This window comes from Stegodyphus dumicola, chromosome 6, assembly GCF_044657685.1.
Source record: "Stegodyphus dumicola isolate Sdum_Otavi_A_Nest chromosome 6, ASM4465768v1".
NCBI lineage: Eukaryota > Metazoa > Arthropoda > Arachnida > Araneae > Eresidae > Stegodyphus > Stegodyphus dumicola.
The window spans coordinates 229,915,416-229,943,218 of record NC_140773.1 but is presented as its reverse complement, the minus strand read 5'-3'; the positions used below and the strand labels follow the sequence as shown (position 1 = coordinate 229,943,218).

Sequence of the window (27,803 nt, the reverse complement as noted above, 5' to 3'; positions counted from 1 at the left end):
TTTGAAATTTATAAACCCTTTATATATATATATAATATAATATATAAAAATATTCATCATTATATATGTATAATGATGAATATTTTTAATATTTGGTATCAAAAACTGTTTCCTTCATTTCTAAACAATGAATTCAGAGATATTATTAAAATATAGAAAGAAGGCTAAAGATGGCTTAGAATAGGAAAAAAAAAAAAGCTTGTATTAGTAAAGCAAAAAAACGCAGTTATGACTGTTAGAAAAGCAATAGTAATGATTACAAACTAAAATCTGAATAAATTCCTTTTAAACAGGAAAGTATGTTCACTGGTCATCAAAATTAAAAAATAATGATATAAATAAAACGTAACTGATAGTTAATGAAAAATTATTTACAGAAATTTGTACAAAAGCTTTACGTAACATAAATTACAATGTTTTTCAATTTACTATTCGCAAAATATTGAAATTAAAACCAAATTAATGAAAATTGGAAAGTGATAGAAAAATTAAGTGACCTCTCGTAGGAAAAATATTTCTTTAATATGGTATATAGTCACCTCGGATAGATATGCATACCTCACATTTCGATTTCATAGACTTTGCCAAAGTGTTGATCAACTCTTGTGGAATCGCTGGCCACTCTTATAAAGTGCACTTTTCAACTCGTGGAGGGTTCGGGGAGGAATTTTATGAGCCCACGCATGCTGAATCGGGCTGAAGTCGCGTGAGTAAGATGGCCAATTTATTCGAGTGCTGTGTTTGCAAGTATTCTGACACCATATATGCTAGATGAGTCCGAGTATTGTCATCCATTAGCAAAACGTCTTGTCCAACAGCATCCCTAAACAGTCTAACTTGGAGTTCCATTACCTGATCCACACATCTCCGAGCATTTACAGAACCTCTATGAAACATATGCAGCTCGGTGCGGTTATTTATCATGATTCCTCTCCAAACCATTAAACCGCGTTCGCGGCAAGTTGCGTATTCCATCCTCTCTCCAGATCAAAACACTAGAATCCCCTGTTCAGACTATATCTGGACTCGTCAGTAAACAATACTCGGATTCAGTTGGCTTGGCTCTACTGAACCTGACGACGCCACCATTTTAAACGGGACCCTCTGGAAGCTGGAATGAGTAGGACACAAACCATTGTTTCTTGCATACAGTCCGACCTCATTAAGCCTTCCTGCAGCATTAGAACGGCTAAATCAAGTTCCTGTGGTAGCCGAGGGTCTAAAACGAAATCTCTTGCCGTCGCTTCTCGGTTTCTTCGAGCCGACGACGACAGAAAACGGTCTTCTGATGTGGTTGTTGCTCTTGGTCGCTTTTGACCAGACTATCTATCAACTGATCCATTGCTTAAAAAAAGTGTCTACAAATTCTTGATATGACACTTATTATAGATATTAGAATATATAGAGGAATATTCAAATCTTGGGCGACCCCCTTTTGCGTTTGACCTTCCTCGATTCTACCAATCATTCGCCACTTTTGACCTGCCTTTGAGCCATAACTGCTGAATATTTGATTACTCTCAGAAACCACATTCACTTTAAATAGCACTACAGAGCGGAATTCCAACATGCGTCCATTGCGCACTACATTGGCAGTCACCGAATTTGCATATTTCCGGCGCTAACGTAAGCATAAAAGTGCAGTTTTGTGTTCATTTATATCTAACTAACATAAATAGTTACAGCATTGGGCATTGGTTGCAACATTACCTTAGTAAGATTATTTTCTCATTATCCTTGACTTTAGATGACCAGTATATGTTAAAAAACTACCCCGAAGTCTTTTACCCCGAAGAAGGGCCCCTAAAATGCAGTCAAGACACTTTCTCTTAGGTTATCACTTTTCATAGATGAAATAGCGCCAAATGGTCATGCTTGTGTCTCGCATACTTGTAAGCGTTCTAATATAACTCTGTTCTTCGATCGTAAATCTCTCCAAATTCGAAAGCATTGTACTTTCCTTTCAAGAAAGATCACTTTTGTATTTCTTCTTAATTATCAATGCTGTTGGAGACGAAATGTAGTATGCACGTTTGTTAAATAGCAGCGATCCGAACTTCAGAATCAGTTTCTCTCTCATTGCTTGTGTTGTGTCATAACTATGTGTAACCAAAAGAGCGCTCAAATTCTGTACTACTTTATTGGGCGCAGGTATAAAATGGGACAAATGTATCTCTTCAGAAATCAGTCCCTCGACGTTTGGCTCCAGTCCGACGTTGGCCAGCGACCACACAGAGGTGACCCCTGCCCTCCATGAGCAGCATCTCCAGTTCCAGCACCAGTTACTGCAGTTGAAACAACAGCAACAAATCCAGCAGCAACTCTTGCTCCAGCACTTCCAGCAACAGCAACAACAGCTTGCGGAGCAGCATGAAAAGCAACTGCAAGAGAGAATAAAGGTAAGTTCCTTTTATTTCTTTTATTTATTATTATTATTTACTTTTCCTTTTTGCCGGCGCAAACGATAAAGTCGCCAGTAATGGTACAACTGATGCCAAACGGAGTATCTTCGCTGGTAACCTTTAACACCTCATTTTCAAAACAAGTCTCAGCCATTTCTTACCAGAATGATTGTTTCTTTCAATACTGGTATACAGTTACATAGAATATTTACAAAGATAATTAAATTTTATGCCCTAAGACCATTCGTGGTAATTAAGTCAATTAGGATACAATCTCACCGAAAGCGAAAATATAGAAAAGGCAAAATCAAGGGTTAAATTCATCAATTATAATGAGAATGGACTAGCGAAGTAAAGCCCTGCGGTTTTACAGAATTTCTCAGTAAGCTATTTGTACGACTTGAAGTAATTATTGCATTTAAGCTTGTATTCCACATTAAGATTTAACTTGAAATTAATGTAGATAATTACTGAGAGAATTAGATTTTTGTAGCGTAGTTTGCGTGAGATGAGATCACTTGGGGCACGTGCTAAGAACCGGCGAATCAGAATGTTGAACCATGATAGCATAGTAAATTTTTAAATTAATGTCTTTTTACAAATTTATTCTTTTTATTTATTGGCTTTTAACAAAATTATAAACCATATTAAAATGTTAATGCCTTCAAAATAGAAAATTCTTAGAACTAACATTTGTTAACATTTTTTATGTGTATAATGTATGTTGTCGCCAACAAAGTCTGCTTGGCGAGATTTGCGCCGGCGAAACAGAAAAGTACCTTATTTTATTTTGAAAATAGTGTTGCAGAGTTGATATTTATGACTGGATTTATCCTCCTTTGAACACATTTCTTAATTTGTAAATGCTGGTTGGCTTGGGCAGTGCCCATCAGGTTTTAATGAATTTCGCGATGTAAATATAGTAGAACTTCAATTATCCGAATTAGTAGGGACCAGACTCCATTCGGATAATCGGATTTTTCCCGAAGAAAGTGTCTACGCACACTTTAATTAATTACTGTATGTACTGTGCGTTGAAAATGGGAGAAAAAACTATTTTTAAAGAAAAAGATATTTTAATTAATTAAAATGAAAAGGCAACACATTTATGTACATGTTAGATAGCGTACTATAGAGTACTTACAAGTGCCGATAGTCATTGTTTGCTGAACATCTCGGTCAAAGCAAGCTGTTTGACGGACACCGTGCCTGCGCTTAAAATTTCTTAGCCGCCGTTACTTGCTTTAAAAGAATGAACAACCGAGCTTCTGAGCTAAGATCTTAGCTTTTTCACGAAGAATCGGACCCGAGATTGGGTTTGCTATAGCACGTTGCTGGAAAAAAAACCACTCGAAAACGACATCTTCTGAATTTTTCTTTGTTTCTCCCTGTATTGATTTTCTTGAAGAACCTTCCATCTTCGTTTTGAATCAGTAACACGAAGTGTAAAAGTGTAGGTTTGCTCCTTCTTGATGTGTGAAATCTTTGATTGTCCAATACTACGTTTCCGTCTTAAATTCTTAATTCTGAAATTTTTTTCTTAACTTCTGAAAGCGATTTGGATAATCAGCAATTCGGATAGTCGGAGTTCGGGTAATTGGAGTTGTACTGTATAAATCTGTTTACGATTATTCTGTAATTAATTTTGTGTGTGGTAAAAAAAAATAAATTTTAGAGAGGATAGATTAGATGTTATAGTGAAAATAAAACAACAGGGAAATAGATCACTTCATGAAAGTTACACATGGCATACCATCTTTAGTCGTGCTCTGAAAATGATTGCTATTTGCTATTAACTTCTTGAAATGCTTGTTCAGCATCAGTGTTTATCTAGAAGCACACAAAACAGTGATAGATATATTTGACTGTAATAATAACAAATACTTTTTTGATATTGAGCTTCAAATTTTCTCGTTGGAGTATATTGAAAATTAAATTGTTGAAAAGGTTTTAAAGTTAAAATTTCGAGCGAAAATGTTTGTTTAGAACCGATGAATATTAAGGGCTAAACGATATTTGTATACTTTAAATTTTGAATAATGCTTCTTTTACATATATACATGTCGAAAACTTGTATAATATTTCTCATGCCTAAATAATGCTGTATTGTGTCTTGCATAGTTTATGAGTTAAAATTAATTTTCAAATGATAATTCTCAGAAATATTTTATTTTCAATGGCATGGCAAAAAGTTACAAAAAACTAAATTCTTATAAATAGCGGTTACAAACAATAGAATTAAGAATAAAAAGATCGAAGTCATTGCCTAAAGAGCGTTCTCGCCAGTATCTCGACTCTTCTGTAAGACCACGAAAAGCCCCACATCGGAGCAGGTGGTCCCTTCCCATTTCTTCTCCATAATTATGAAGTGGGCAAATAGAATCTTTTAAAATGCCTATGCTGTGCAGGTGGACGGCAAGGCAATTATGTCCTGTAGACAAACAGAAAGCCGCAACTCCATTGCGTGTTAAACCATCGGGAATAGAAGGACTTTCTCCAACTTTTTAGGACTGTACGAGTCTGAAGATCTCTTACGATATTAGCATCTATCTATACACCTTGCAGAGCACGTTGGCTGCTGATGCGAGCAGTGTGCGATTGGGCGTTATCTTGCTGATAAAAGGTATTGAGCATTCCCCTGAAGTTTGGGTAATGTCACCGGTCGCAGCACATCATGCACGGATCATTGGGCCGTCATAGTGCCCTGAATGCGAACTAGAGGTGACCTGAATCGTACGCAATTATGCCCCAAACCATCATGCCACGTTGTCGCGCGGTGGGGGCGTTCCACACGGATTGGACCTGTTTCCACATCGACGTCACACTCGTACGAGGCGACTATCACTGGAGAAACAAAAGCGTGACTCATATGCGAACAGGACCGTGTGTCATTCTGTCGTCTACATCGTTCGAGCCCAGCACCATTGCAGACGTTGGCATCTATGATGTGAGGTCAGTGGCAGTCTTCTTAACGGACGCCACGAGTGTAGGACACTAGCCACCAATCAGTGGAAACATCCAGGGTGTCTTGAACATGCTGCAGAATGGAGGAAGAAGGAGCTTGTGGATGCGTCACCGCATGTCGGTGGATGCGTCGATCCACGCGTGCTGACGTGCACTCGCATCCCTCGAATTTGCCACATTTCCTTTTTCCAACCACCGTCGCCACAGCCCGTGCACTGTAGACATGTCCAGGTGTGTGTCAACTGAGATTTGCCGTATGGACCAACTTTTCCTTCTCAGTTCGATCACCATACCCCTCGTAAAATCGTCTGTCTGCTGGAACTGCCTCTGTTGACGACGGCCTGGCATTTTCTGCTATATCACGCGTCCTCTGAGACAAGAACAAATTTTCTACGATGATTTCCTTAGTAGAAATAACCTAACGAAAATTTAACATTCTGCAGGTTCCTTCCCTTATATCTTCTTCAACGTGGGCTAGAGAGCTGCGCATTTCAGTTCATTCGCGTAACTCGGTGACGTGCGTCTACCCTGAAATTTGCATAATTTTCGGGCCACTCCTTGGTGTTGCATTTTCAGTGTCGGGTAGTATATAACTAACTATCCAAGCAAGTTTCAATTTAAATTTCAAATTTTGAATTCAAACTTGCTTAGATAATTGTAATTTATTTTGATTGTATATATACATGCATAATATGTCTTTATTGGATTTTTTACGCTTTTTGTGAAAAAAGACCAAGATATTCATGAAATTTCCATGTCGACCTTAACTTTGTTCACTAGAAGAAGTTAATTAAAATTAATAAAGTTTGGTTATTTTTCATTAATGTTTACGCGCAAAGGCAATAAATAAGACTTGCAAATTGTAAACATATTTACTCTTGAAATGTTTTCTCCAATTAACCTCCCGCTGGCCGTCTTTAATGCTGTGAGAACGTGTTGCACTGTAGAAAGGATGCTTTTCTGGGTTACTTCGAAAGAGCATTTTGCTTTAAAATTGGCTTTGAAATACATATGCCATTACTTTGGCGGATTATTTTACATAATAAATTTACGTTTCCAAAATTTCATGACGCAAATTTTTCATTTTCCTCACTGATAAAGAATGAAAAATTAGTATGAAATTTAATCTAGCAGTTATCTTAAGCATAGATATGTTCGAAATATGAAACCCGAAATGAATATGATACCCGTTTTAGTTGAAATATGATACCTGAAATTTTTCGCGATTACACTACTTCCTTTACTTCGTACAAGGATATAAAAATGGTTGAAAAAAAAAAAAAAAAAAAAAGCAATACATTGTAAAATAATTTTTGTGTAGGATTGTAACCAAAAAGCGCAAATGACTGTTAAACGTTTTAGTTTTATATGCGATATCGGAAACTTAATGCCCGCTTAACTGCTATGTGCGAATTAAATGCATACAGTATCGATGATACCTTGATGACATTTATTTATTAGTACCAAAGAGGGAATTTGCCCAGAAGGACTATTAATTTCGTTTTGGCATTTTGCGTTGATTCACTACAAGCGTTGTTTCACTTTTCAAACTCTTGCTACCCAATATTTTCGCCCTGTATTATATTTAAAGAAATTAAATAATGAAGTATCTGTATAAATGTATGTTTCTCGCATTGTTATAAAACGATGGTACCTAAAGCCATCAAACTTTGAATAACGTAAATCTTCCACCGAATATGGGCATCCGAAAGTCCAAATTTGGAATTTGTTTATTGTCTGTTTCATATTTTCTAAAACTTTAACGAATCTCTCAGTAATAAACTGAACGATTTCAAAGCGAGCAATAGCAACACTTACGGTGGGGAGGGAACATTTTTATCTTCGGTGCGCGAGACTGTCTAACGGAAATTGTAAAGATACGTTGCTTTTAAATATTTTCAGCCCAAAGGGGCGTTAGCCCATTTGTATGTGTTAAAAAAAATCTGAAAGGTTTCAGATTTTAAATTACGCCCAAAGGAGAGTTTTTTTAACATCCTTTGTCTGTTACCTTAATTAAATATCACATTCTTCGCACTTAAACCATAAAATTCAGTTCAAGAGCAATATCGCAAAATAGTTTTAAATTGAACACATCTTTAGAATTTGCGACACAGAGTCTCGCGCGCTGGAGATAAACATGTTTTTTCTATACATAGTTGCCATTGCTCGCTTTGAAATCGTTGAGTTTGTTAATTGAAAATTCATTAAAGTGTTACTTAAAAAATGAAATCGATAATGAAACAAATTCCAAACTTTAAATTTAGGCTTCCACATGCCCATATTCGTAGGAGGATTACGTCATTCAAAATTCGATGGCTCTATGTACCGTTGTTTTATCACAATGCGAGAAATATACATACATTTATGCAGATTTTTCATTATTTAATTTCTTCAAATATAATGCAGGACTCTTAACACTTATTTGGTGACAAAAAAGTTTGAAAAGTGAAACGGACATTTATAATGAACCAACACAAAATCGCAAAACGAAAACAGGTTATTATTCGGTTTTATGTGATCGATTGATGTGATGCTGTGTGGTGTAATTCTGTTTGCTTTGCTATAAACCCTCGTTTATTAATAAGATTTTGTAGCTGATTGAGAAAAAATCATCAGTTTAAAATCATGTAAAAAAGCTACCCCATACTGATTTGGAATCAAATTCTGTAGATTTCCAAGGCTGTCTAGTGTAGACTTGTTTTCTTCAATACCAGAAATAGATTTTGAATAAAATTCTGCCGATTTCAAAGGAGATCTGACGTAAATCTTCCTTTTTAAGAGCAAACTGTTTTTGATAATGCGCTTTTTTTAGGGGAAGGTTAGTTTTAAGCGTATGCGTACTTAACATTTTGCACAGAGGACTTTCGGATATTTTTTCATTTCTTCAATATTTTGAATGAGGAAGCGGTAAACTTTCTGAGAAGAGAAAGCAAGAATAAAATAAATCTCTGTTCCTTTCCGTTTCGTGCTGGAGATCGCGATGGTTTAAGTTCACTGCATGCACAATTCTCTCAGCTTGCAGCTAACCACACACTTGCCAGCTGTGACGCGCCGAAGACGTTTTATGGTGAAATTTTAAGAGGAATTTTGTGCTTCTTTTTTTATATGTCGTGCATTTTACTTAACGTTGTAGATCTGTTATGATGTAAAAAAATACGGAAACGTTTTATGTATTGTGCTGAATAAAGCTCTAAAATTTTATGATTCCTTGAAAAATTAGTGTCATTATTATTTTATTTACGACTCATGAAATGCTGATTCTTGTGTGCTGAATATAAGTTTACAAATTTATAACTTTGTAAAAGATTTATGCTGGTTAAATTTAAATGCGAGGTTATTGAGGAGTTTAAATTCTTTTGTCTTTCCCTTTGCTTTTTTGCTTAAGTTTCTAATTACAGTCAAACTTGCTTATAACGAGCCTTGATTTAAAGAGAATCCGTATTTAATGAAGAGATCGGAAATATTTGGTTGGTACAGTCTTAAGTTTGTGGCAGCATAATTCGCTTTTAACGAGCATACCTCGGTTACACCGAGCAATATTTTGTGATTCGTAACATTTCTATTGACTTCAATCTCTCTAACTCAGCTAATCCTTTCTTAAAAAATTTCTTGTAACATTCTGAAGTCAACCGAAAGTTAAAAACTTTCGTAAGCAACTTGATTTTGATGCTTTTCTACAGAAGAAAAATAGGAAGAAACTCAAGTGCTAATATAAACACGTACTCATAGCGATACGTTTAATGAACGATGCAGGGAAAACGTTAACAGCATGCATTACCTATTGCTTCCGTAAGGTTGGATTGGACATTTCTCAGGAAGAGAAACTGAGGAAGAAGAAATACACGGCTAGGAAAATTTGGAAATGAGTAAAGAAGAATTTGAAAATTTTGTATCTTTTGACGCCAATGTTATCACTGCCGAGATACCTACTCCCGAGGATACTGTAGCTCAAATTCAAGCTAAAGCAGATGAAAACAATAATGACAGTGACGATCGATCATAATGACGAATGTGGAGAATTTCAAGCTGAACCGCCCCTAACCTAGTCAATGCTTTTGAATGCGCAGAAAAATTTCAGAATTTTTCGAAGCAAAAGGGGGGCAAATGACAATATTTTTCGGGCTGTGAGTCTTGTCGAAAAGCAATAAGGGTTACAGCCGAAAACATCGCGGCAAAAACATCGTGGACGAAAACGTCGCGGAGAAAACAACGCAAGGCGAAAACGTCGTGCTACAAAACATCCTGTGAGAAAACATCGCAGTTCTAAAACATCGTGGCACAAAACATCGTCGTCGAAAATAAAGCGGTTCAAAAACATCGTCGTCGAAAATATCGTGGTAAAAAATAAAGTATCTACAAATCATCGCATGACGATAACATCGCAGACATGCTTTTTTCAGGCATGCTTTAATAAGTGTAAATGGATATTCCCATAATGATTTGTGAGCGCAAGATGGAAAGAAGGATAATTTTTACTTTCATATTTTTTATTAATTAATAAATTTTTGCTGAGAAAATAAAAAGGAAACTTAAGCATAGAAAATTAATGCAACTTATAGCACTTAACAGAATTTTAAACCGACATAGTTAACTAACAAAGGCCATTAATAAATCATTTTTATAAAGTTTTTACTGATAATATTTCATGAAAAGTATAATCTATAAATTAAATTTAATTTTCTATGCTTAAGTTTCTTTCTTACGGTTTCAGCAAAAATTTATTAGTTAATAAAAAATGTGAAAGTAAAATTTATCCTTCTTTACACCTTGCGCTCACAAATCATTATGGGAATATCCATTTACAATTATTAAAACCTGAAAAAAGCATGTCTGCGATGTTATCGTCATGCGATGATTTGTAGATACTTTATTTTTTACCACGATATTTTCGACGACGATGTTTTTAAACTGTGATGTTTTTGAACCGCTTTATTTTTGACGACGATGTTTTGTGCCACGATGTTTTAGAACTGCGATGTTTTCTCTTTGCGATGCTTTCTCACACGATGTTTTGTAGCACGACGTTTTCGCCTTGCGTTGTTTTCTCTGCGACGTTTTCGTCCACGATGTTTTTGTCGCGATGTTATCGGCGGACACCGCAAGAAGACAAGAAAGAGACAATAAAACAGCTCAATTCAAATTAACCAACTTTTTTCTTTGTACTGCACAAAAATAAAAAAATAAATGAAGTAAGTATATATAAAAGTATGGACTTTTAGGATTTTTTTCCGAAACTTTTTTTTACGAGCACTCGGTTATAACAAGCTAATATCGTGGTTCCTTCGCGCTCGTTATAAGTGAACTCGACTGTAACTGTATTTAGTTGCAACATGTCAAAGTATGAGTTGATTGTATACTTGCTCCGTTTCTAAGACACTATACGAACTGGCCCCAGTCGAGAAACCCCCGTATTAGGCAAGGGGTTCGGTCGCCAGTCAAGAGGGTAAATGTCCGCTAATTATGCTACCACCCGGGCTCCCAATCATAGGTAACAGACTTTAAAAGTTTCTGTATAACCACTGCTACCTCCTGAGCCCGCGGGATCACCACTCTCGGTTCTCAGGTTTCACTTCAGGCCCACTTCAGGCCTGGAGATCTGGCTGGTCGTTGAAAATGCTACCTGTCAGTACTAAGCGGGCTGCGCTTCCCAGCAGTACATTACCTGGCAAACTTGGTGCCGTCCCACACCGAGCTGCAGAACCAACTGGTCCACGACGTAACCCGTCCCACCTGACTGGGCCAATGAAGTTTCGTCTCGCCGAATAATTACAAGCTTATCAGAGCTAGCAAAAACTAGTAACGTGGCTTCGAGAGGCAGAATCACGCTCTGTTTTACAATCCAGAAACCTCAGCTTAAATCCTCTCCAACTGATTTACACTTTTGGTGAGGATTCGTAAAAGGAGAAGTGATGGTAAAAGATGGAATTATAAATAATAGGATTAGGAGAAGGCATAGTAAAGGATGAAATTATAAATAATCGCATTAAAATAATAGTAAAGAAAGGTGTCAGCATCCTGTATGTGGCTTATGTATGTGGTTATCCGTGGTAATGGAGCATCGATGCAAAGGGATATCGATAATAACAATGGGATAACAGCTTAAAAATATACACCTGCGGAAATATACGTAGTGGTGCCAGTGTTGCGAAGTAGTTACCTTATTCATGGATGTGGTTACCAGGGCTTAAAGAAGTTGGTTATTTTTAAACAATAGAACCATAATGTATATAAGTAAAAATCTTTTGAGTGATACATGTCTTTAAATACATGGCTAAAAATCTTTTCTGTCATACAGTTTAGTTCTGCAAATCTAAAATGTATGACTGAAAAGATTTCCGTTTCCGGTATCTCGAAGGAAGTGAATTCTAGTTAGGTGATGACGCGAGAAATATTATATCAGCATTTAAAAATAATTTTTTATAAGTATAAATTTGTATAAAAAGAGAATTTTTGAACTGTTATCTACCAGAAGGGAAATTTTAAACTGTTTACCTAACTAAAAGGAAAGATTAAACCATTATTTTTCCTCCAACTGAATCTTCAAACTATTGGGTTATCCGGAAAGTTTGTGAAGATTTTTGGTAGTAGGTAGCGTAAAGAAAGATATATATCAGAACGATTATGAATCATATCGTAAAGAAAGATATATATCAGAACGATTATGAATCATATCGTAAAGAAAGATATATATCAGAACGATTATGAATCATATGTGAATATATCAGAACGATTGGAAATAAATGACATGCCTACATGTCGTAAAACACGGTACTTCGGGCATATTTGGAAAAAAAATATTGGTTACGATATAATTAAGATACAATAACACGCCGAACAAATATTAATATAGAAGTCAAACAACAAATTTGCGGTATTTTGCAGAAATTTAAGTTTCGGGTCATTTATTCTCCCATCAATAAAATTCCGAGTTCCATACTCAAGGACCCCATTCCGGATATGAATTCATGGGGTATTTATAGGATTCCTTGCCAGTGTGGCTTAATTTACATTGGCCAAACTAAAAGAGTCTTAAAATTTCGCGTTAAGGAACATGAGGCATATGTTAGAAAAAAGGAAACACAGAAGTCTTCTGTTGCCCAACATTGTTGGTCCGAAAATCACACTTTCAATTCTTCTGCTGCCAAAATTATTCAAAAAAACATATTCCATTGGAGAACTGGATTTTCTAGAGGCATTTGACATTCAAAAAAAATCTTCCTGTTCTAGTTAACGATCCTAATTCCAATCCATCTTTGCCTTCGACTTTTAAATAAATTATGTTTTAGTTCTGGTTTCATCAGCAGATGGCGCCAATAGCTTATCTCCTGTCCAGGCTTTCTTATCTTATCTAATCATTACATCTTATCTCGTTTGCGCTTTTGCAGCTAAGGATCATGATTCGGTAAAATCATCGAAACTAGTCCTGTGAGAATTTGAAAATATAACGCTGATTTTTGTTGTTTGACTTCTAAATTAATGGTTACGATATGTTAATTTTTGTCGGTTTGGTTTTGTACGTCTTTGAATATGGGAAAAAGCAAAATGCGTTTTAGGCATTTAATGCTTTTCTTTTAGCGAAAAGGCAAAAACCCCACACCAGCAGCAAACAAGGTATGTTATGATTATGGCGAAGGTGATGTAGCTAAAAGAACTGTGCGAAAGTGATTTGCTAGCCCTCTAACCGAAAAAGCCGCGTATATACGGCCTATAATATTTTTTGTGATGTCTGGAAAAACGTATATATACATCCATCTTGAAATGTGCCCAAAAAATTAAGGCAATATATTAAAACTGCATAAATACAGGTATAAAGTACCAGGGCAAGAAAATATCTCTTTCTGAGGGCAATTTTCGAAAAATTGAGCTTTCTTAGAGAAACCCCGTGCCGGTCAGAGGGTTTTAAAGCTGGTTATTTCAATCTTAAAGATTAAGAACTCCCGGGTAGACCCTCCATTATAAATGGAATCAGATTAAAACACTGATCGAGAATAACCCGTGCCGTCTTGGCTACTTAAACCATTTTTGATGTATTGGTTCTTCACGATTTAACGGAGAAAAGTCTGATGGATTGGATTTTGGGACTCGCTGTATAAACGCAACCAGGAAATACCATTTTTGAAGCAAGTAGTGACGGGGAATGAAGATTTGATCATTTTTAATAATACCTTGCTAAAAAGATCTTGGAGAATGTAGAATGAACCCCAAAAGCCGGTCTTGAACTATAAGGTATTTTTCCCACCTTCTTGGCGTGCCTTCGTGGTGTAGTGGTTCTGCACGTTTAGCCGGTATTTCAGAGGTCCGTGGTTCGATTCCCGGCGAAGGCGTTTGCTAATTTTTCATATCTCTTGCTTCCAATTAACCTAATGACTCTACAGTGGTGTCCGAACTAAAAGGGTTGTGGATGATGACTCTCCACACCCAGGATTTGGCGATTGGGTCCCCTGAAATCCCCAGTCGCCCTTTAGAAAAGGGGAGTATATAAGGTATTTCTCCCACTTTCCTAGCGTGCCTTCGTGGTGTAGTGGTTCTGCACGCTGGGTCGGTATTTCAGAGGTCCGTGGTTCGATCCCCAGCAAAGGCGTTTGCTAATTTTTCATCTCTCCGGCTTCCAAAAATTGCCTAATGTCTCTACAGTGGCGCTCGAACTAAAAACGGGTGTTGGTGAGGATTCTCCACACCTAGGAGTTGGTGATTGGATCCCCTAAAAACCCCAATCGCCCTTTAGAAGGGGGAGTATATAAGGTATTTCTCCCGCCTTCCGAGCGTTTTTCGTGGTGTAGTGGATCTGCACACTGGGCCGTTATTCTAGAGGTCCGTGCTTCGATTCCCGGCGAAGGCTTTGCTAGTTTTTCATCTTGGCTGCTTCCAAAAAATACCTAATGTCTCTACAGAACAAAAACGTTTAGAAATAGCAGAGCGGAAGGGCATCGTGTTTCATCAAGACAGTGAGTGCCTCACGTGTCTTTGATAACTCGACAAAAGTTGTTGTGGCTGGGTTGGGATGTTCTATCTCGTCCATCCCATTCACAAGACCTCGCTCCCTCTGATCTCAACCAACTTCAGTCCTTACAAAATTCCCTTAACAGAAAAAACTTCAACCCTTTGTTCGAGGTAAAAAGTCACGTAAAAAGGTTTTCTCTGAAAAATCTGAGAGATACTGGAAGGAATCTTGAATTTTCAAATTGCCCTGAAAGGTGCAAAATGGTTGTAGAAAAGAATGGCACCTAATAAATATATACTAAGATTTAAACCTCGTGCGTTGTTCTTTTTCTTAAAAATTGGCAGGAATTTTCCGGACAACCCAATATTTAATTTCTCAGAAGGGAATCTTTAAACTATTATCTCTAATAGAAGGCAATCTGTAAACTGTTTATCTGCCATTAAGATGATTATAAAATTTGTTTCTTTTAATTGTCTGTTTGAAGATTGGCTTGATCCCGGTGGTATGTTTTTCGAAATGAACTGAATCTACATCCTTTGTCAGGAAAGTTCCAGCACAAAGGTCGCAAAAAATAGAAAATTGCGTTTGCCAATTAATGATCCTAGCTGCTTTCAAAGTAGTCCCCTTAGCTATCTATGCACAACTGCTAACGTTTCTAGTGGTCTTGGAAGCAAGTAGGGAAATATTCAACCGCGATGCTCGCGAGTTTATTTGTCACAGCCCCTTGGGTGTTTGCAACAATCTTGATGAAACTTTCCTTTCAGTTACCTTTTCACTCAAGGAAATAGGAAAAAAAAAAAATCACCGTAATATGTCACACAGTCTATGTGACACAGGATCACGTCTGGCTCCATCCAATAGTCCAGGAAAAATTCTTCGGTTTTCCTCTTTCTGTTTATTGTTAGTTAGTGAGGGACGATTAAGATTCCGTTTCTTTAAATCTTCGCGTAAAATCTTCTGGCACACGTCACGATTCAAATTCAGTTCTTCTGATATCATTCGCACCGTTATACGACAGTCTTCTTGCAATAACTGTCTTGCAGGCTTTACGTTGGCATCGGCATGCTATAGAGGGGCGACCAGCTCTGGGATCGTCTTGCACCGAACGTCTGCCTTTACGAAACCATTTGTGCCACTCCAAACACGACTTCTTGAAAGTGCCTCGCCCGCCTATGCTTGTTTCATCATGTTCCACGTTTTACTAGGGGTTTTCTCGAGTTTAACGCAGAACTTTAATGTTCACTGTTTGCTCACAGTCAGCATCCATTGTGTCGCCTTAACGAATGCGACAACAATTCTAGCAATGTTTTGCTAAACACAGCCCTTTCCACCACTTTAAGTTTGCGTGGAAACATGGCCAAGATCATGTCAAATAAAAATACCTACCGGGTAATATAAAAACAACATTTTGTTTCTTTTTAGTACTGCAAACTCAGAAATAATTTTAAAAAAAATTGTCATGGAACTTTTCTGACAAAGGATGTAGAATTCTGCTGTGTAACCACTCAATGGAAATCACGATCATTGCTTATTCACCACAAGCCAAAATCTATAGACAGAGAAGTTAAGTTGTGTTAGCAATTATTAACCTAGTTTGTTTAATTTAAGGATCTTTTCTTTTTGTTCAAATATGATTTCAATTTAGTGTTTATTTTCCCTTCCTTTGCTCCTCTCGCGTCTAGGCTTGCAGCCTTTTGTCTGTTAGGACCTGGACATCTTACCCTGCTCGTTGCCATAGTCTAGTAAGTCAATGCTTTTATTTACATTTTTAAAATACGTTCAGTGGCTTTCGGCTTGTGTGTGTCTTGTAAAATGTGCTGATCCTCTCTAGTGCTCTGTGCTAACGTCTCCTGTCCTTTTTTTGTGTATGTTTCTCACAGTGTTTTTTTAATGGCATTTTGAAATCGGTCATGTACAGTGTGTTTCAGCAAATACACAGGTGTTCACACATTTTTTTTAACGATTTTGATTTTGTTCGTGAATTTAAATATTAATTTTAAAATACCAACGTGACCGGCTTCCAATTGGAATAAAGTATAATTATCTTCTGCGACATTCAAAATATTCTTTTCTTTAAAATGTCGCCGAAAAATAAACAATGGATCGAAGGCTATATTTTTGCGCCTTCCGGAGAGAAATACTCTTATTAAGTTATTAAAAAAAACGTAAAAAGCATGGTTTTAATATTCCTACACGTAAAATAAGTGACATAATTAATATGAAAGGAAAGAAACTTCAAAGTTTGTATCTGACCGGGGAAAAAAGGCAAAAAATGCATACCCAACGAAGGTAATTACAGCTCTTATTAAAGCTAAAGTTGCATTTCATGTTTGAAAGGAAAATCCAGCGTTTCAATAGCTGTTGCAAAATCTTTAAATATCTCTATAAGGACTGCGAACAAAATTATAAAATCTCATTTTAAAGCTAATCGAAACAAAAAAAACAAAAAAAAAAAAACTTTATGATGTTCATGTCTTAGCGCCCGAAACATGCTTCTCGGCACTGCTGTATGAAAATTATTTGGCCGGCGAATTGTGGAAATAACAGTTGATATTCCAGTTGATGAGGCTTGGATATACTTATTTGATTGCAATAGAAAAATATCGATTTACTACAGAACAAGTAATATTACAAAATTTTTTTGAATCAGTTCCTACTTAGGTCAACAAAGAAGAAATTTTAAAAATACAAAAAAAAAAAAGGTTCTAATTTAAATATGTGAAAACACTGTATTAACATCAAGTGTCATCCACTGCAAGTTTAAAAAAATGTATTTAAACTTGAGTGGATGAATAAAAAAGTACTTTATTAACGATTGAAAATTTGAACAAGCTATAGGAAGAATGTGAGCTAATAATAGGAAATTAATAATAAAAAAGAGGAGAAAAAGACTTAATATGTTGGTTTGGAGAAAATGAAGAAAGATTTTTCTAAAGGTTTCATGGTTATTTCTGGATTCTCTTTTAACGGACGTAAAGTAGAAAAAAATGCCAAAATTAATTCGGATTACTATCAGAAATATGTTTTAACGTCTATTTTTAAAGAAGAAATTCCATCTCTTTATCCGAACAATCTTCATTATGTTAAGTTCCATCAGGATAAGGCTCTAAATCGACTGCTCTGTCTTTTGAAAAAATGAGAAATGAAACCGGAATTGAAGCTGTTCCCTTTGAATGTATACCAAGTTCCCTGTTGTGTCTGCTATTGGACTTTTAAAACAAGCTCTTTATAAGCGGCATCGCAAAACATTGGATGGACTCTGGAAGATTGTGAAGGAGGCGACTGGAATAAAATCAACCTCGATGCTTTAAGAAAAGGACTTTTATCTTGGAAATCAAGATGTAATATTCAACAAAAGGGCTATCAGATTGAACATGTTAGAAAATAAAATTCTAAGGTTTGTTTATACATAAACTTTGCAAAATCGGTACAAAAATGTGTGAACACCCTCTGTAGGTTACAGACTTTCGGATAGAGGTGGAAAATCATACAGCAATGTGTGGTGGGAAACTCTTTTCTTGTGCGGTAGTGACAACACAAAACATAAGATAAGAAACATGCGAACAGGGTGAGAATATATGTTTATTATGCTTTGTGTAGAGGAAACCAAGAAATAACAAAAACAGACAATTGTCATCAACGAATTCGGTGTTCGAAACGTATCCTCAACAAGGCATCGGCCGGGTAGGTGCCGTGCATTCATTGGCCAGCAAGATCACCGGACCTCATTCGCTTTGCCTGCTTCCTTTTTTTTTGGGGGGGGGTTACGTCAAGATATTGACATCGTGACAGCTGCTCGAGACATGCCTGGTATTTGCCAGAACTCTTGTGGAGTAACTAGGATTTGTGAAGCACGAAAAATGTGCAATGCTCTCACCGGGACTGGAACCTGGATCTCTCGAATACGCGCCGAGTGTGCTAACCGCTACACCACGAAAAAGGCATGCCGAAAGGAGAGAGAAAATACTTTATATACTCCCTCTTTTAAAGGGCGGCTGGGGATTAGGAGACCCTTTCGCCAAATCCTACCACTTTTTTAGTTCGGGCGCCACTGTAGGTTTATTAGGATTTTTGTGAAGCAGAAGTGAAAAATGAGCAATGCCCTCGCCGGGACTCGAACCCTGATCTCGAATACACACCGAGTGTGCTAATCGTTACACCACGAAGTTAGGTCGAAAGGAGGGAGGAAATACCTATACTCTTCCATGTGCTGGTAATGTGAGGGGCCTGGGGTCGTAATTTCGAACACCTTCTTTGAAGACGATCGTTCTCTATTTTTATTCTTATTTCTTGATTTCTTTTGTACTAGGCATAATAAGCATGTTTCTATCTTGTGTATTGTGTCATTACTACCGCGCAAGGAAATCGCTTCCGACCATGCATTGCCTGTGTGATTTTCCATAGTCTAAATGTACTCTGTCTCTCCTGAAAGTTTGTAACCGATTTGCTGAAACACCGTGTATATAACTTCAGACGCAATAATTAAAAACTTTTTAGTATATTTTATGGTGTTATACATTTTCAAATTTTCAAGGAAAATAAATTATAGATTATTGACGATTAAGTGTTTGAAAAAGCAGTTTTTGTCTAAGGTTTAATGTTATTTAATTTATGAGATAAATTTCAGAATATGTTTGATCAAGTAGGGGTTTCCGATTGATTAGAATTATTGCTTTAAAGATTTTGTTTTCAAGTTCCTGATGTCTGCAAAATTTATAAAAAATAATCTTAGCTGTTTATATTGATTGAACAATTAGCCATAAAAACTTATCTTGTTTATTGCAATAATCTGTCCGGCTTGGCATATTTTTGTAGTTGATTATTTTTTTTTAAAAATGCATTTATACTGTTTCAGTATATTTTTAAAAAGCTTAAAATTTCTATTTTTTAAAAAAAAAAAATTCGATTTCGAAATAGGCAATATCTTATTCATATCTACAACTATTTTAGTAAGTTTTACTTTCGTCATGTTCAGAGGAATTAAAAGTAATCTATTTTGAGCTAAAAGCATTGTTATAGCAGGCATAAAATGTTCGAAACCGTTGAATTAGATACAAATCGTAATTCGAGTAATAAGTTATTTTCTTCTTACTAAGCAAGTTATGGATGAAAATGTAAAAATATAATTCCGTGATTTAAATTGGTTGAAACTTTCTGAAAAACGGGAGTTTTAGATAATATTGATATTTTCAGATGAAACAAGTTTTGGATATTTTCAAACTTTATGTCATTTTACTTTTTTTTGCTTCGGAGAATATGAATGTCTATTAGTAGCAGAATTCCTAGCAATTATCTGCCCGACCAACCGCCGAGCGGTAAAGTCACTGAACATTGGTAGTTCGATCCGAGGTTCGAATGGACTGGCTGCTTGAGCGTTTTCGTGGTTTTCCTCATGTGTAACGTGTAGACGAGTTAGTTTTTATTAAAAGATACTCTACGAAGACATCCCTCCCTTAGACAAATAGTCCTTCAGTGCTTTGCCATAATCAAAGAAACCAAACCAAGCCTAGCAATTGAAGTTTAAAGTAACTTACAGAATTTAGATATCACGGTTTCAAATTCTCATACTGCACTCACCATCGTTCGAGAACCTTAAACTGTGCAATTTTTTATTTAGCAACATTGTAAGTATAATTTCATTACTGTAGGGGTCGACATATGGTGAAAACGGCTTCCTTTTCCGATTCGTTTTGGACTCGACCAACGGCGCTTTTTCTTTCACATGTCACCCGTTCCACAGAAGTTTACTTCCTGATATCGTGTAACCTGCTTTTCTCATTTAAAACAGTGTAGATTAGCCTGGTTTTGGTTATGCCAAAGCACTCGAGGGCTATCTGCCTGAATATGATGCCTTCGTGGAGGACTTTTTAATGGAAACTGTTGATTACGCGTTATACAGAAGATGGAAAACCATGAAAACGGCCATGCAGCCAGCCGTTTTAATAAGAATCACTTAGGCATTGTAAAATTTTTCTTGCCAGGTAAAGGTAAAAATTTCACCCTGTCAAGTTAATTTCGCAATAGTCACGTGACATTTTCATACATTTCACCTGAGTGCCTTCTGTACATTTTACCTGAGTGCCTTGGAATATCTTGGGTGAGACTTTACCCTCTGTTCTGAAAAGCACGAGGATAAATATTACACTGCCTGGCGGCTTTGGGGACTGCCCTATGAAGGGGTCTACGAAAAACAGAAAAAAAAATCGGTAAGTGGTCCACGGGACATTCGGGAAACCTGGTGTGATAGAAGAAGCTATGGATGGGATGATGGTGATGGTTGAAGCTATGGATGATTTTTCTGAGTTTAAAAATTTCATTGTATAATATTTTGATCCTGTTAACGAAATTGTTAATCACAGTAAGCGAAGTATTTTCCACGTTTCCCGAAGGCAAACAAGCAGGACTTGGAAAATTCCTCAACAGTATGTATCCAAATGATAACATTAACCGCTGTCACGTTAAGCCGCGTCTGCTATAAACAGAAAGGAGACAACATCGCTAGCTATTACCTAGAGAATCAGGTCATGTCTTGTATGGAGTAGCCACCGTAATCTCCCGATTTCATAACATTCATGAAAGTTTGGGCTGTGTGAAGATCCGAGGCAATCGCATACCTTATTAGTATACCTTTTATTTGCTCGATTTAAGCATCAGTTTGTTAATAACCTCAATGTGAAGTCATCACGTAATGAATGAAAATTAAATATTGTTTTCATCCTTGTACATAATGCATATTTTTTCCATCCTTAAATACGTTTGCTACTTTTATGTATAGTATTGGGTTAATCAAAGCTTTGCTGTTGGGCCCTCAAGCGGCCGAGCGCTAAAGTCGCTGAACACAGGTAGTTCGGTCCGAGTTTCGAATCCCGTGAACGGACTGGCTGCATCGGCTCTTTCGTGGTTTTTCCTCTGTGTAACGTACATACGAGCCAGTTCCGCTTAGAAGGTCCTTCACGAAAACATCCCATCCCTTAGACAGATAGCTCTAAAGGCTATGCCGTAATCACACAAACTAAACTGATTTTATCGTCACTTGCTTAACTTTTGGAAGACGGTATATTTAACACGTTAATTCCTGGTGAGATCCAAAATTGCTGATATTCATTGCAGTTAGGATTTCTATTTACGGCAACCATCATAACAGATTTCAGAAAAAGAGGATGTTGTTATTCAATCATTTGTAAACAGAAGGGGAAGAAAAACGGTATTTACATCATTAGCGGCTGAGCCACTAAAGCTGTTGAATGCTGGTAGTTCAACCAGTATTCGAATTCAGTGGTCGAATTCTCCCCCCCCTCGTAAAACGTGAATGCCAGCCTGTTCTCCCTTTCTCTCGTGTGCTTTGACGTTAATGAAATAACCTAGAGCCCTAATCTTAATGAATTTTTTTTTGGAATATTTTCATGGCTTTCAACAATATACGAGGATAAATTATCACTCGATTCCGACAATTTAAATCTAGTTTGTTTTGATCTGTTTCAGCAGATTATTTATCTATTTATAGCTGTGTTTTGAGATATTAACAATATCGGGTGTACTAGCAGTATGAGCGATTGCATAATCTTATGAAAAGATGTAAGCTGTTTTATTTTAATTACGTTTATTTATTAGAGTGGAATGCACAACTGTTACGTACAGCTAATGTGACCGCTACTTTACCCGTACCTCAAATTGCAATGCATTTTATATGCATTTCCTAGACCAGCATTGGTATGAATATTAATGATGTTCTCCTAGTTACACATAAATAACAGTTGCGAACGGTTTCGTAATTCTATTAATTATTAAAGTTAATTTTGATTTTCTCTTATCTGTGTTTTTCCCTGTTTTTATGATTAATCATACTGATATTAATATTGTGTACATTTGAGGGTTTGTCTGAACTACAGAAGAATGTAAGAAATTTCACCAAATGATTTTCATATTTTAAATTGTGTGCAATAATTGCAATGTCATTATGTTATTATAATAAAAATAATAATATATATAATAGTATTTTACGAGCTAGTTTTCATTAAAAGATTTTTTTTTACTTCCTTGTATGAAGTTGTCATCGCTAATTAAAATTATCGGCTATCATATTTCAATAAAAATTCCCATTTTTACCGCTCTCGAATCCATTTGCAACGTTTTCGCGTGACTTCAGTACGTAATTACAGAATAAAGACTCTTTTTCCCGAAACGGATTGCGAAATGGACGTAAAATGGATTGAAAAGAGATTGTTTTGGTGACATCTGTAAGTACGTATTTATGTATCTCGCATAACTCAAAAACGAGTGGCCGTAGAATGTTTAAATTTTGTATATGGGCCTGCTATAGCATGCAGTTATGTACCTTTCTTTTTGGTTGCTATCGGTCTCGCTGAACATATCCACTCTCCACTTTGTTACCCTACTCAGTAAGCTGAGTTTTTTATTCTTATGTCGGTAAATCGTGCATTTTTTGCTTTAAAAGTGATTGAATTATATTGTTCTTATATTCCAATGAAGGTTTATGCCTTTAGTTAATGAGGGCCCACCAGCGACTGAGCGGTAAAGTCGCTGAACACTGGTAGTTCGGTCCGAGGTTCGAATCCCGCGAACGGGCTGGCTGCATGGGTGTTTTCGTGGTTTTCCCCATGTGTAACGTGTATACGAGCCAGTTTCCCTTAGAAAGTCATCCACGAAGGCATCCCTTCCCTTAGGCAGATAGCCCTAATGTGCTTTGCCATAATTAAATACACCACCACACCACCTTTAGTTAATGAGCAAGTAGTAGTTAGAGAATTATCAATAATTTAAAAGTTTTTTTTTTAAGTGGAAGTAAGTCTAACGAAATCGCCATTTGTTTACTTTGAAACTTTTAGTAGAATAGTGATTTAAGTCAGTTTGTGTCCCCACTTTAGTGTCTTTTTGCTGAGTAGGACTAAATTTAGTTTTGTGCACCGAAAAATCTGTCTTCTTGCAAACTGACTGAAAGGCGTGTTTTTGCGTAGAAACTATAATTTTCATTGTACAAATTGTTTTTTTTTTAAGTGTTTTTAACTGTATTTGGCGTTTTATGTTTCTCTGCATTTTGCAATTTTTAAGGAAGATGTTTTGAATTTTTATTTATTTTTGTCTTGCTGAAGTGAGAATCGAATTAGCCTGAAGTGAGAACTGAATCAGTTAAATGAGTTCGAGGAAATAAGTTTAAATGAAATACGGGGGGGGGGATGTGTCGCGGAAGGAATTTAATATGTCTTGGAAGGAAGTCATGTGGTGTACATATCAACTTTTTGGTTAATCTTTGGATTATGGCAGAATCGTAGCTAGGGTTTTCAGCGCCCAGGGGCAACTGAAGATTTCGCTCCCCCTACTGCTTTCCAAGGATGGAAAACATTTAATTCTAAAATGTCGTAACATCAGTTTGGCGCCCCTTGAATCCTGCGCCCGGGGACAGATGCTCCCCTTGCCCCCCCCCTCTAGCTACGCCCTGGAATATGGTAACAGGTAGTTTGGCGACATTTTGGTAAGGCGATAAAGGTTACTAGCTAGGACTTTAGCAGTGTACATGGATAAAGTCAAGAGTGTCCGCAATGCCATTTTTATGCAATTCTGGGATGTTTTTTTAAGTGAAAATAGGTCGACGTGTACATGGATGATACCGTGTATGTGCAATTCTTAAAAACGCGGCAAGCAGTGGGCGATTCTGCACTTTCTCCCAATTTCGCACCTAATCTTCGTCATGATTAAGCACTTTTGTTCCATGAAAGTTCTAGCATAAGCGTAATTCGGCTAGCAAATTGTTGGAAAAAAAATTTTGAGTTAAAGAAGCAGGGAAAAAAAAAAAAAAAAAAAAAAACCATGCCTTTACTTCGTGAAAACAAAATGGCGTCCAAACAAAAACTAGCAGGTTGCTGTAGCAGGGTTGGTCGCCAAAAAATTGCCAAGTTACCATAATCCAAAAATTATAACCAATTTTTTTTTATGTCTAGAGTTTTATTATCATGCACAGAAATGCATTTAACGGGATAGGTTCATTAATGTGTTAATGATAAAACTATTGGATAAACAATGTAGTAAAAACTTACTGAAATACTAAAAGGACTAATCCCAGCTTCTTTAAAAACAAAAGGGAATCTATATTTTACGAAAAGATTTTTTTCTTGCCTTAAAATGTTATTATATATTTGTTTAAATTAATTAGTTTGTCAAGTTGCAGATGTTCTACAGTAGTCTTTTTTGATTTATTTTATTTAGGAATATTTGGAGCATCAAAGGAAAATGGAAGAAGAACAGAAAGAAAGAAGAGATATGGAAAGATTGGAGCAACTTAAAAAGAAGGAGAAACATGAACAAAGTAATGACTAAATTAAAATAATTTTCTCTAGAAAGTTTTTATTTGATTGAAATTATTGTATGAATATATATAGACATAAAGTAAGAAATTTAGAATTCTTTTTCACAAAGACCAAAAATTTTAATTCATAATTAATAAACTTCAAATAATCCTATAAATACTACAAAGAATTTTAAAAATGTTAAAACCAAAACTTTTCAAACAAGCAATACTCCAATTTAAAAAAATGAAATTAAAAGAAAAATGAACATAACAGAAGATGAGTTCAATTGACTTTGCCACTTCTTCGGGGGGGGGGGGGATTCAATTGAAATCAATTGAGATCTCTCTTCTACAAAATTCTTTGCTTTTCTGTATCCAATGCTCAAATTGATTTCAATGTTCCTCCTCCCTGACCAAGTGGCATTGAATTTGATTGAATTCCTCTTCTGTTATGTTAATTTTCTTTAAATTTCTTTCTTTCTTTTTTTTTTTTTTTTTTTTTTTTTGATAGAGGTATTGCTTGTTTGAAACTGATAATTTTTCAGCAGCTTAGTGCGCAAAAATACTAGGCATGTCTATATTTTGTTTTTAAAAAATTTTTAGTAATTATATGTATATATACACATACTTACTACATATGTAGTAAGTATGTGTATATGTGTAACTACTACATATGTAGTAGAGTTCTTAAATGAATGAATTATTTAGAAATTGTGAGGTCTGATGCAGAATTTTCACATATCAGCTTTAAATAAATTCTAAAAGTAATTAAAATATTATTATTGTGTTGGTTATTTAAATTGCAGTTATTGAAATAGGCAGTAAATATCAAAAGCCAAATTTTATAGAATAGTTCTTTTAACAATAAGTACTAAATTCTTTTAAATAACATAGTAATTTCTGATGTATTAATAAGGTGTTAATGAAAGTAACATTCCACACCTTTCGAAGGAATTTTTTAAAATATGCTTAATTCTTAATCAGAAATCCTTATATCAGAATCAGCATGTATCCAGTTTTTAAACAACCGTTTTATATAAATAAAGATACTACTTTTCTTTGGTTGATTCAAACTTAATTTTTAAAATACTTCTGTTAATTTTCTGTGAATTAATTAAAATTATTTGATATGAAATTGCTTTGTTTTCTAAAACTTAATTTACTGATTTTTCTTGTAATACCACTCAAGATAGAAAACTAAAAGAAGTTACATTATGTTCCTGTGCATGAAAATTTGTAACAGAATACGGAGATCACTGAAATTTTTGAGATATGTGCAGACAACAAGTGGCAGAAAAAAAAAAATAATGCTTAGATTTGAAAATATGAGCAATTTTAGCTTAGCAGGCAATTTTTTTTGGCCAGTTGCAAGTAGTTTAGGCTGAATAAATTTTAATGAATAAATAAATAATAAATGAATAAATTTTAGGCTGGAGGAAAAATGGAGTTGACTCAAGAACATCATCTCAGTGTGATTTTCTGTGATTCTAAAGTGGAATTACATCAAGAACAATGCGTTCAACATCTACAGTTAGCATTTGGAAGTAAAGATCCATCTCATGCTACTGTATTCAGATAGTTTACAGAATTTCACAGATGTCGCCACTCTCTTCAAGGATGAAGAACACACAGGAAAGCCATTGTCAGCAGTGATCCTAGATAAAGAGCCTGCCATAGAAAAATGGTAATCGATGATAAGCACTGCATCTACCAAATGACACAGAAGGAACTTAACATTTTATCCGCCGCCATATATAAAATTATTTACAAAGAATTGCATATGATAAAACTAGTTTGCCATTGTGTTCCTCGTAACTTATCTGAGCACCAAAAAGGAATGTCAGAATCAGTGAAGAAACCTTTAAACTGCTTAAAATATAGTGACTACCGCATCATTTTTAAAATCGTAGCTGGTGATGAAATGTACATACCATTTTTTGATGTTCCAGCACATCAAGAAAGTAAAGTATGTGTCCTTGAAGATGATCTCACGTCCACAGTGGTTAGAAGATTACCTGCCATGAAGAAAGTAATGTGTGTCGTTTTATTCAGAAGTACAGAACTGGTCAAAGCTATCAAGCTGGAAGGATAGAAGACAGTCACAGTTAACTGGTACACCACTAAGTGTCTAAGTGTCTTCCAGAAGTTCTTCAAGAAGTGAATTTTAGAGGATTCATGCTCCACTAATGCAATGCATCTCCTCATTCAGCAAGATTGGCAGTTGAGTTTCTTCAACAAATGTGGATGTCATTTTCATTCCAAAGATGAGACTAATGAGGCTGTTTTTTCATCGATTTGAAGAGATGAATGGCTTGAGTGATTTAATCTTTGGAAATTGGCGTACAAGTGTTTATTGATGCTGGAGAAGAGTACTTTAAACACTTCTAAAATTTCATAAGTATGTGTGTATCTCAAAATGTTCATGACCCTCATATTATCCAACGTTTTGTTACTTTTATAACTATAGATGAATAATATTTTAATATTAAATTGAATAAATTTTTGAAATGGAAATTGTTCTTTTTTACGCGCATAAATGTTTGTTGGTAAATGAAAATATATTAGCATTTGTGTTTAATTGCATTAAAATATTACAGGTAGCATTTGAAAGTAAAGATTAAAGATACTAAACAATTTTTTCATTTTATAGGTGCGATTGCTTCTTCTGAAGTTAAGCAACGGCTGCAGGAATTTGTGTTAAATAAGAAACAGCGGGAAGCTGCTGTTAATAGCACAACCAAATCTCCATCCAATTACAGAAACTGGTATGACTGTATTTGTGTCTCAAATTAAATAACTGAATTTTAAGCAAATCATATAAGCATATTTAATTGCTGAGACTTAACATCATTTTAACTAATTATGTAGCTATAAATACATACCATTTAAAAAATATTTGACTAAAACATGCTAACTAAATACTACCGCATTTGACGGCATATAAGACGCACTTTTTTTCCTAAATTTGGTCTCAAAAAAGTTACCTGCATCTTATACGTGAAGGACACGGCTTAACTTTCAATACTGAATGATATTTTTAGCCCGGATAAAGGTCTAGCCTCGCATAACTTTTCCTACATCTGCCATAATTATTTTGCACATGCGTGAAATATCTGTTGCCAAAACGCGCCAAAGCTCGAAGCTGATGTCGAAGTTAGAACAGGTTCAATGGTCCCATTACATCTATGGAGCC

At 35.7% G+C, this 27,803-nt stretch overlaps 1 protein-coding gene across 7 annotated transcripts in view; it reads left to right on the top strand.

The window, feature by feature from the left end:
* HDAC4 (histone deacetylase 4) overlaps positions 1-27,803 on the top strand; it is a 406,413-nt gene that overhangs the window by 289,971 nt on the left and 88,639 nt on the right. For 4 of the 7 annotated variants that reach the window (XM_085819632.1, XM_085819633.1, XM_085819635.1 and 1 more), the window contains 4 exons: positions 2,152-2,399; positions 15,990-16,049; positions 24,529-24,628; positions 27,261-27,375. In XM_085819632.1, coding sequence (XP_085675758.1) covers positions 2,152-2,399; positions 15,990-16,049; positions 24,529-24,628; positions 27,261-27,375 — 523 coding nt within the window. The remainder of the gene's footprint in view (positions 1-2,151; positions 2,400-15,989; positions 16,050-24,528; positions 24,629-27,260; positions 27,376-27,803) is intronic. The other 3 variants (XM_085819634.1, XM_085819630.1, XM_085819631.1) reach the window with 2 other exon arrangements.